The sequence below is a fragment of the Suncus etruscus genome, chromosome 10, assembly GCF_024139225.1.
Source record: "Suncus etruscus isolate mSunEtr1 chromosome 10, mSunEtr1.pri.cur, whole genome shotgun sequence".
Classification (NCBI taxonomy): Eukaryota; Metazoa; Chordata; class Mammalia; order Eulipotyphla; family Soricidae; genus Suncus; species Suncus etruscus.
In genome coordinates, this window is record NC_064857.1 from 34,513,017 (window position 1) to 34,523,352 (window position 10,336).

General features: G+C 47.0%; 2 protein-coding genes across 2 annotated transcripts in view; one reads left to right on the forward strand and one right to left on the reverse strand.

The window, feature by feature from the left end:
• Positions 1-1,106, forward strand: part of RBM8A (RNA binding motif protein 8A) — a 1,828-nt gene extending 722 nt beyond the window's left edge. Inside the window, exons 4-6 of the mRNA XM_049782116.1 lie at positions 49-185; positions 343-479; positions 920-1,106. Coding sequence (XP_049638073.1) covers positions 49-185; positions 343-479; positions 920-965 — 320 coding nt within the window. The 3' untranslated portion in view covers positions 966-1,106. The remainder of the gene's footprint in view (positions 1-48; positions 186-342; positions 480-919) is intronic.
• A 2-nt stretch (positions 1,107-1,108) lies between these two features.
• LOC126020611 (gonadotropin-releasing hormone II receptor-like) lies at positions 1,109-9,021 on the reverse strand. The gene is made up of 3 exons (XM_049782109.1): positions 8,368-9,021; positions 2,610-2,820; positions 1,109-1,845 (listed from the first exon to the last, which is right to left on the reverse strand). The coding sequence occupies exons 1-3, from the start codon at positions 8,881-8,883 to the stop codon at positions 1,433-1,435; spliced, it is 1,140 nt and encodes a 379-aa protein (XP_049638066.1). The 5' UTR covers positions 8,884-9,021; the 3' UTR covers positions 1,109-1,432.
• Between the last annotated feature and the right edge of the window lie 1,315 nt (positions 9,022-10,336).

Sequence of the window (10,336 nt, forward strand, 5' to 3'; positions counted from 1 at the left end):
TCCCCCGCCTATGCTGACTGTTCCCCCTCTCTGCCTGCCTCCCACCAGCTGTTGAAGGCTGGATCCTCTTTGTCACCGGAGTCCACGAGGAAGCCACCGAGGAAGACATCCATGACAAGTTTGCAGAGTATGGGGAAATCAAGAATATTCACCTCAACTTGGACAGGCGGACAGGCTATCTGAAGGTATCTGCTGCCAGCATCCTTGTCTTGCTTCCTGGTGTTTGAAGCTCAAAAAACCGGGAGGGGAGGGTGTGGTTGGGATTGTTGTGATAGTTGCCTTGTCTGCAGGTGGGGCTAGTGCATCAGGAATGACCAATCCTTGCCTCCTCTCTCCTTGCAGGGATACACCCTGGTGGAGTATGAGACCTACAAGGAAGCACAGGCTGCCATGGAGGGGCTCAATGGCCAGGACTTGATGGGGCAGCCCATCAGCGTGGACTGGTGCTTTGTTCGGGGCCCCCCAAAGGGCAAACGGAGGTAAAGGGAAAGGGCCAATACTATTTTAGAGAAGGTAGCAGGGACTTTGTGTGTGACCTTTTATTTAATTTTCTTTATTTAAGCACCATGATTACATATATGATTGTATTTGGGTTTTAGTCATAAAAAGAACACCCCCCTTTACCAGTGCAACTTGCCCACCACCAATGCCCCCATCGCCCTCCTTCCCCGCCCCCTCCCTGCCTGTATTCGAGACAGGTATTCTACTTCTCTCGTTCATTAACATTGTCATGATAGTGTAGTCATCTCTCTTAACTACACTCACCACTCTTTGTGGTGAGCTTCACATCGAGAGCTGATCCTTTCAGCCCTCATCTCTGTAGTGTCTGGGCATTATTACAATGTCTTTTGTTTTTCTTAAAACCCATAGATGAATGGTGTGTGTCCTTTTAATGGCCTTTTCTCTTCCTCTTCCCCAGAGGTGGCCGAAGACGCAGCAGGAGTCCAGATCGGAGACGTCGCTGAAAGGCCTCTGGGGTCTCCCAAGCGTCCTGCCACGAAGGCCATTTGATCATGCGGCCTTAGAGAAATGGTCTGGGGTGCAAGTTGATTTGTTTATATTTAATCTCTTTTCCTATTTGCTTAGTTTTTTTGGGGGGGGTTGTGAATAAATGCCTGTTTTTTTTTCTACGTTTAAAAATATCTTGCTTGCCTCCAACACTGCAAGCTCTCTGGTACTATTTATTTACTATAAACAAATAGTATGGGTACTCTGGGTTACCATGAGGGTGCTTCTCCCTTGAGAAATTCTATGTTACAGTCTACAGACTCAGCTCCAGTCTGATAGAACTGTCTGCTTAGATGGAGGTGGATATACTGGGACTATTTCTTTTTCTTGGGAACCGAGAGTGCAGAGGTAGAAAGAAGAGTGCCTTGTAGTTTCAAAGAGTAATTACTCTCTTCCTATCTCCTCTGTCTTAAGCAAGTGGATGCTACATGAGTGTCTCTTTGGTTTCTCCTGCTGTCCTTGCTGCCACATCTGCTTGTGCTTCCAAATGTCTAAGAACTTGAATCTCTTGTTGGGTCATTTTTCCAGATCCCCTTTCTTTGGAGGACTCGACACTGAGTTCATGGTTCCCTCTCCGGCAGCCAAGGGTGAAGGCTCCATAGAGGAGTGGATCCAAAGGTGCATTGAGCAGGCCAAAGAGAAAGAGGATGTGGCTGAGGCTGGGGGGGACCTGAGTCAGCATGGCAGGGGAGAACCAGTACCACAGACCCAGCAGGTAATACGGTGCCCAGCAGAGGACGAACGTCAGTAAGACCAGCAGTGCCAGTCTCAGGGCCCGGAGACGCACCCGGGGACGATTGTCTGAGGAGCGGCGGAGGTTGAGTTCAGCGACCCGGGCTGGGAATGTAGAAAACAGACTCAGATTGCAACTGCTCGGGTCCTGCTTTCCCTAGAGGGTGAGACAGATAGTGGGCGATGGCACTCTCACCCTGTGATAGAATCCTGCCTGCTCCTGGGGGGAACTCAACTGCCCACCCTTCTGCCCCTCTAGTACAGTAGACATGCTGGAGAAAAGGTATCACTAAGTCGCTTTAAAATTTAACGTTCACAAATAGAGATGGGCTGGTCACCTTTTCAAAATCCCTTGCCCACTCAGGTGGGTCTGAGTGATAGTTTAGGGCAGGGGTCCTCAAACTTTTTAAACAGGCCAGTTCTCTGTCCCTCAGACCATTCATTGGAGGGTCTGACTATAGTAAAAACAAAACTTATGAACGAATTCTTATGCACACTACATATATCTTATTTTGCAATGAAGAAACAAAACAGATACAAATACAATATGTGGCCCGCGGGCCATAGTTTGAGGACCACTGGTTTAGGGAGTAGGGTGCTTACTTTGCACGTGGCCAACCCCATTTAATCCCTGGCCTCCCGTATGGTTCCCAGAACCCCAACTGGAGTAATCCCTGAGCACCACTGGATGTGGCCCTAAAAAACAAAGGATGCTAGAGCTGGAGACATTTGGAGAAATGACAGCAACCAGCATCAAGTACTAAAATAGGTCAGGGCCTCTCTTTGGTTGGATAGGGACTATCAGGAAATGATGCACAGTAGGAGCGGTGGCTCCCAGGTACAGGTGGGGGCTTGGGTCCAAGTCTCACCAGGGCTGCCCTTTCTGCTCTGGGGGCTGGACACGCTGAAGACGATGCGACTGTAGCAGATGGTCATAGCTGTTAGGGGCAGCAGAAAGAGGCAGGAGAAGGTGAAGAAATTATAGGTGGTCTCTTGCCATTGAGCCTTGAAGCTGCCTTTGGTGACACACTGAGTGAAGGGGACTGGGCCAGCTCGCCGGACAGTGCGAAATAGGAAGAGCTGGAGTGAGGTTAGGATGGTTAGAATGGTTCTCCCCTGCATCCCTTTATCATGCACAACCTCTTCCCGATTCAGCTGTGATTCTGGATAACCCCACACTGTGCTAAAGCTTAGCTCATGCATGGTCTCTTTGGAAAGTTTGGAGGTATATCTGAGGTACCCTTAAGTCACCAATATTAGCCAGAATGATGTTCCTCATGTGGATGTGATTAGTTTTGTGAGAAAGGTAAAAACAAATGCTGAAAATCAGGTCTGACAGTACAGTAGGGCAGGGCACTTGCCTTGCACTTGGCCAGTACAGATTCTAACCCTGGCGTCCCATATGGCTCCGGGATATCCCTGAGCACAGAGTCAGGAGGAAGCCTTATTTATAGCCAGATGTACCAAAAACCCAAATATAAACATAATGGAAATTCAGGCTGTTTTGTAGCCACTTAGGACTCTTAGTAATAGTGTTATATGTAATAAATGTCTGTAATAGATGAAATTCAGCATTACCAAATAGGACATTTCTTTTTTGTTTGGTTTTGTTTTTTGGGTCACTCCTGGCTCTATGCTCAGAATTCATCCTGGCAGGCTCAGGGGACCATATGGGATGCCGGGATTCGAACTACCATCCTTCTACCAAATGCCTTGCCTTCATGCTATCTCTGGCTCCAAATAGGACATTTCTTAAGTGTTAGAGGCTTCCCTCCTTATTTTGATTTGGGGGGAATTTGGGGCCGCATCTGGTGGTTCTCTGGCTGTTTGTGGTCCTGCTTAGGAGTGACACTTGGCTGTAATTAGGGATGTTGTGAGGGTGGGCCTTACATAAGGTAAGTGCCTTACTCCCTGTGCTTTCTCTGGTTCCCTCCTTTTTGTCTGGATGTTTTGGGTGGGGGGGGGGTCTCACAAACAGTGTGTTAAGCAATCTTAAGGGGCCTGTGATACTATGAGCCATTTGATGCCCACCTGTGGGTCTCAGGTTCCCAGGCTGTGACCAGCGGTATTAGGAGGTATTTGTGGTGCTGGGGATCAGACTTGGGACCTACTTATGCAAGGCATACATGTGCCTCAGTCATTTGGGCTGTCTCTCCAGTTCAAATTCTGGATGCTTGATTTGAAAGATTTTTTTTTTTTTTTTTTTTTTTTTTTGGTTTTTGGGCCACACCCGGTGACGCTCAGGGGTTACTCCTGGCTATGCGCTCAGAAGTCGCTCCTGGCTTGGGGGACCATATGGGACGCCGGGGGATCGAACCACGGTTCATCCTAGGCTAGCGCTGGCAAGGCTACCTTGCCTCTAGCGCCACCACGTCGGCCCCTGATTTGAAAGATTTAAAGAGTGTTTTTCAAAAGATTAAAGCTTCAGTTGTAAAGCATGTGGGTTAGGTAATATAGATGAGTTGCTGATAAAAGGCAAATTCAGTAGTTATCTATCCCTGTATATTAAGACTTTGTTAATGATTTCAGCCAACCTGAGCTGCCAGGGAAAGGTGATGTCCCCCATACACACAATTAGCTACTTGGAGTTATAATGAGGGCTCTCAGAAATGGTTGCAGAGTTTGGTTTCCTGGGTGTCTTTGGAAGGAGGTGCAGTGCTTAGAAGCTGCATGGAAGAGGGAATGTAAACTACTCCACCCTTTTTGGAAAACAATATATATGGACATTCCTCAAAAAAACACTAGAAATTGAGCTCCACGTGATTCTGCAGTATTGCTCCTGGGAATATGTCCCAGGGGTCTAAAAAACAATGCAGGAAAGGCATCTGCACTCTTGTTTTTTGGGTCACACCCAGTGGTGCTAAGGGGTGACTCCTGGCTCTGCTCAGAAATCGCCCCAGCAGGTTTGGGGGACCATATGGGATGCTGGGAATCAAACTGGAGTCTGCCTGGGTTGGCCGGTTGAACACCTTGCCGCTATACTATCTCCAGCCCAGGTATCTATACTCTTGTTCATTGCAACACTTCACAATAGCCAAAATCTGCCAACAACCTCCGTGCCCCAAAACAGATGAATGGATAAAGAAACTTGGTACATCTATCTAATGGAATACTATGCATCTGTTAGGAACAATGAAGTCATGAAATTTGCTTGTACATAGATAGATATGGAGAGTATTTTTTCTGTTTTTTGAGGGGCCACCCTCAGCAGCACTTTACTACTGGCAGGCTCAGTGGACCATATGGGGTGCAGGGGATTAAACCTGGGTTGACTATGCAAAGCAGATGCCAAAACTGCTCTGTTATTGCTCCAGCCCTGAATAAGGAGAATTTTATGCTGAGCAAAATGAGTCAGAGAGGGATAGACATAGAATAATTGCACTCATTTGTGGGATATTATAAAAAATAGTATGGTGGTGATATCCAAAGACAATAGAGATGAGGACCAGGAGGACTGGTCCATAATGGGAGCTTGCCACAGAGTGGGAGATTGCAGTTAGGCCAGGGAAGGCACCTCTATGACAACCATAGTTAGAAAATTATTGAACTAGAACTGGGTGGTGAAAGGAGGCAAAAATGGTATGCATGATACCTCTTAAGTGACTTGCAAACCACAGTATCTAAATGGAAGAGAAGAAAAATGCCATAGAGGCAGGCAGTGGAGAGAGGGAGGAAAATGGGGCATTTATATCAGGAAATATGCACTGAAGGAATGGGTGTTGGGCATTGTATGACTAAACATAAAAGTTATAACTTTCCTGGTGATTCAATTAAAATTATAAAATGAAAATGTACTGGAAGCAAGATGGCTAGAGCTAAGTCCACAATCCTGCTCTGCCTCTCCCCTCCTGTGTATTTAGTATGTCACCTATGAAACATCTCCCAACTATGGATACTTGGAAGCGAGCCTGCAAAAGTCATTTTTAAGTGTACCAGTACTCCCTCACCACACTTGTCATGTTTCTAGTTGGCAGTAATGACTTAAGTCTAGCATATGATGGTGCAGAATACATGCAGTCACTGCAAATGGACAATTTGGAACTGAATGCCACCTTTCACACCTGGATCAAAGTTCTGACCCATTTGCCAGTGAGGCAAATTAAGACTACAGTTATTTTTAGCGTGTAAGAAAGGATGGCTTTGAGTATTTTAGCCACATAGCTAGTTAGCGGTTGAGTCCAGACTAGGAGAAACAGAAAAATGAGTGCACTATGTGACAGTAGCACTAACTCGAGGCCTGCATCGAAATTGTGCTTTGAAGAAAAGTCCGAGAATTCTCAACATAATGCTAGAGAAAAGTATGCCTTCCTTTGATCAGACTGTTCTGTAGTTATATTTTTTGGGGGGGGGGGCACACCCGGCGTTGCTCAGGGGTTACTCCTGGCTGTCTGCTCAGAAATAGCTCCTGGCAGGCATGGGGGTCCATATGGGACACCGGGATTCGAACCAACCACCTTAGGTCCTGGATCGGCTGCTTGCAAGGCAAACACCACTGTGCTATCTCTCCGGGCCCTGTAGTTTTATTTCTAATCTTCGAGGATTTTATGAGGATGGGGTTGAGCCACACCCCAGATATGCTGGGGGTGCCTTATGCAGTCCCGATTGAACTAGGAACTGCCTCATTCAGGGCAAACACCTTAACCCCTGTATTCTATCCAGTCTCCAGACAGATTTCCTGGTGCATTATATGGCCAAGCATAATCCCAGTCCTATTTTCTTGGACATGGTGTTCTGTACCCCCACCCCAGATGACAGTGGATTTTGTTTTATGAGATTGCTTTTATCCACCTAAATTTCTAGCCCTAGAGAACATTTTAAAACTTTTACCCTGAGGATCCGGAGAGATAGCATGGAGGTAAGGCGTTTGCCTTTCATGCAGAAGGTCATCAGTTTGAATCCCGCCGTCCCATATGGTCCCCCGAGCCTGCCAGGAGCGATTTCTGAGCCTGGAGCCAGGAGTAACCCCTGAGCACTGCCGGGTGTGACCAAAAAAAAAAAGACCTTTTACCATGAGGGCCAGAACTAAAAGCAGTGGGGAGGGTACTTGATATATGCGGCCATCTGGGTTTGATCCCTGGCATCCCATATGGTCCCAGAGCCTGCCAGGAGTAATTTCTTTTTCGTTTTGCTTTGTTTTGATTTTGGGTCACACCCAGCAGCGCTCAGAGATCAGTCCTGGCTCCAGGCTCAGAAAGCTCCGAAATCACTCCTGGCAGGCTCAGGGGACCATATGGGATGCTGGGATTCGAACTACTGTCCTTCTACACGAGAGTCAAACGCCTTGCCTCCATGCTATCTCTAGTTTTCTTTACCATTGAGATGGGAATGATACTCATTAGATATTTCACTTGTTTTGACACTTCACAATAAAGAATACAAAGTTTTTTATGAAAAGAAAAAGGCTTGCTTTGCATGTTACCTCGTATGCCCTAGTCTCCCACAGAGCATCCAGGATGGGTGTACACCACCACCCCTCCCTCCCCCACAAAAAATCCCAAGCCTTCACTTTTTATATCAGTTTATCCACTGCCTTCGAGATAAAGTAAAAACTTGTATTTAGCCCTTCTTTTCTCCTCCAGTTGTGTTAAGTTTCTAAACCTTCAATTTAAGCAGCCACTTTGAGATCCTTCTTCCTCACCCCTGCAGCCTTTCTGTTTTAACTTGTCTAATTTCTATCAATAATCAAGTTAGAATCAATAATTAGAAGATTTTAGTTTGGATTTGCTCATACCTTATTACTGGCACTAGAATCATTCTGGAAGAATTTGGAGTAACAAAAAGGGTGCTAGTGATAAGCCCAGGTCAGCAGTGTGCAAGGCAAGTGCCCTATCTGTTGTACTAACCACCCCCAATAATGTTTTTGCATCTCTAGGAATCTTACCCTGACCAAAAATGTTTGGAATAACCCTCCCCATACCCCCATTGTTCTTTAGTTCCTTTGCTTACCTTTAACATAACATTTGGCTACACAGATTTGTAATTTCATACTAATTTGTTTCCTGGACTAGACTAAAAGTTTTTGTTATTTTGGGGTCACACCCAATGGGGCTCAGGGTTCCTCCTAGTAGGGATCAGAAGGCCGTATGTGATGTAACGGGTTGGACATATGCAAGGAAAGTGCCTTAACCCCTCTATTATTGCTCCTAAGAAGTATTCACTTGTTAAAATTTGTTTTTACAAGTATCCTGAAGGTAGAACTTTACTCCTTCCTCTCTATAATGTTTTGAGTTTACCTGGTTATGTTTTGAATCAGAGGATGTACAAAACTTTTACCGAAAGCTCCCATCTTCTTCTAGAGCCCCATATATTTCCTTTCTGCCCTATAAGAAAAACTTTTTGCAAGGATATCACGAAGATAGAACTCAGGGTGCAAAGGGATGGAAGCCAGGTATTGAATTAGCAAAGCTGAAGGCAGAGAAACGGATGTCGGAGATGAGCTTAAGAGGTAGTTTCTCACCAGAGCATGCAATGAATGGATGGATGGTCCTTCCTCGCAGAGGGAGTGGGAGGGAGTACCCCCAGGATGGACCGCTTTGCCAGGCCAAGCACCTGCCTTGGTTATTACCACGAATCATGCTATGAACCCGAATTCCTAGTCAGCAGGTGCAAGTCCTATGAGCCACTCACCTGGGGCAAGGCAAGAAGGAAGCTAAGCCCCCAAGCTGCCCCCAGCAGCTTCCTTCCACCCGAGCGGGGTCCCAGCGGGTGCACCACGGCCGCCTGGCGGTCCAGCCCAATGACCACGGGCAGGAAGGCCGCGGCGTACATGGCCACGAGCTTCAGGAACATGAGCGCCCGGCACGCCACATCGCCGGCCAGCCACTGCACAGTGACGTTCCAGGCGGCATCGAGGGGCATGACCACGAAGGTGACGAGGAGATCGGCGGCGGCCAAGTGGGCGAAGAGCCTCCGGAGAGGAGAGGGGCGGAGCGGGCTGGACTGGGGGCGCGTCACGGACCACAGCACAGCCAGGTTCCCCGTGGCCGAAGAGACGAACAGCACGACGGTCACCCCCACCCTGACCTTGGCCGCGGTGGAGAAGGTGGGCAGCTCCAAGCCCTCCGCCTCCGCTCCAGATCCTGCCCAGACCTCCTCCCCGGCTCCGGGGGACAGCAGCGCGGTGGTGACATTGCCTGCGGGCATGATGGAGAGGACGCAGCCGAGGGCGGGCAGCCTTCCCGGTGGTTAGCATCTGCAGCCAGTGCTGCCTCAGAGCCTCCGATCGCGGAGACTCCGCATCTGTCCGACTCCCGGGGTCTCCCTGGCAGGAGACGGATCTAGTCCAGGAATCAATTTCCATAGAGCAACAGCCCTGGAGAACCAGAGTCTGCGCATGCGTGCTTGGGCGCGAGAAGCGCGTGACGCACCTGCGGGACGCACCTGGGCAAGGCTGCTTCGAGGTGCTCCGCCCCCTTTCCTGCAGCGACTCCGCCCCTAACATCAGGCCACGCCCCTGGTCACGCCCCGCCTCTGGAGAGGTTTTTTTTTTTAGTTTAAGTTTTCATTATTTTTATTTTTTCAAACTGAATAATCTTTTATTGAGCACGAGGTAACTGAGTGAATAAACCCTCAGAAATAGTTTTAATAGCTTTATTTAAACATCTTGATTACAAACATGATTAGAGTTGGGTTTCAGTCATATAAAGAACATCCCCCTTCACCAGTGCAACACTCTCACCATCAATGTCCCAAATCTTCCTCCTCCCCACCCCATCCCCTGCCTGTATTTAAGACAGGCTTCCTACTTCCCTTATTCATTCACATTGTTATGAAAGTTGTCAGTGTAGTTATTTCTCAAACTGCACTCACCATTCTTTGTGGTGAGCTGAACCTTCTAGTCCTCCTCTTTTGTCTCTGAGAATTATTGCAAAAATGTCTTATTTATCTTTAAAGCCATAGATGAGTGAGACTATTCTGCGTCTATCTCTCTCCCTCTGACTTATTTCATTAAGCATAATAGATTCTATGTATCCATGAATAGGAAAATTTCATGACTTCATCACTCCTGACAGCTGCATAATACTTCATTGTGTATATGTACCACAGTTTCTTTAGCCATTCGTCTATTGAAGGGCATCTTGGTTGTTTCCAGAGTCTGGCTATTGTAAATAGTGCTGCAATGAATATAGATGTGTGGAAGGGATTTTTGAATTGTACTTTTGTGTTCCAAGGATAAATAAAGTCAATGACACTATGAAGCAGTGTGTTGTTAGAGATAGCCTTCAGTCATGGAAAAACAAAAATATCATCTAGGGGCCGGAGAGATGGCATGGAGGTAGGGCGTTTGCCTGACATGCAGAAGGACAGTGGTTCAATTCCCAGCATCCCATATGGTCCAAGCCTGCCAGGAGCGATTTCTGAGCTTAGAGCCAGGAGGAACCCCTGGGCGCTGCCGGGTGTGACCCAACCCCCCCAAAAAATCCATCTATATCTTTTCGTTAAATTATAAAACCATACGTTAATTTTAACAAAGCTTTTAAATAGGTTTGTTATTTGCCATTCTGAGTGAAATGAGTGATAGGTAAAAAAAAAAAAAAGGTTGCAGTTTCACTTTATCTAATTACTCTGATATTTGAGGTCTTTCTTTTATAAGTCT

Excerpts from the sequence above, each read along its gene's own strand:
- LOC126020611 (XM_049782109.1), bottom strand. The coding sequence starts at position 8,883 with ATGCCCGCAGGCAATGTCACCACCGCGCTGCTGTCCCCCGGAGCCGGG. Across the intron at positions 2,821-8,367 it reads TCCTTCTTGCCTTGCCCCAG|CTCTTCCTATTTCGCACTGT; the intron begins GTGAGTGGCTCA and ends ACCTCACTCCAG. Across the intron at positions 1,846-2,609 it reads GAGCAGAAAGGGCAGCCCTG|CCCGGGTCGCTGAACTCAAC; the intron begins GTGAGACTTGGA and ends CTACATTCCCAG.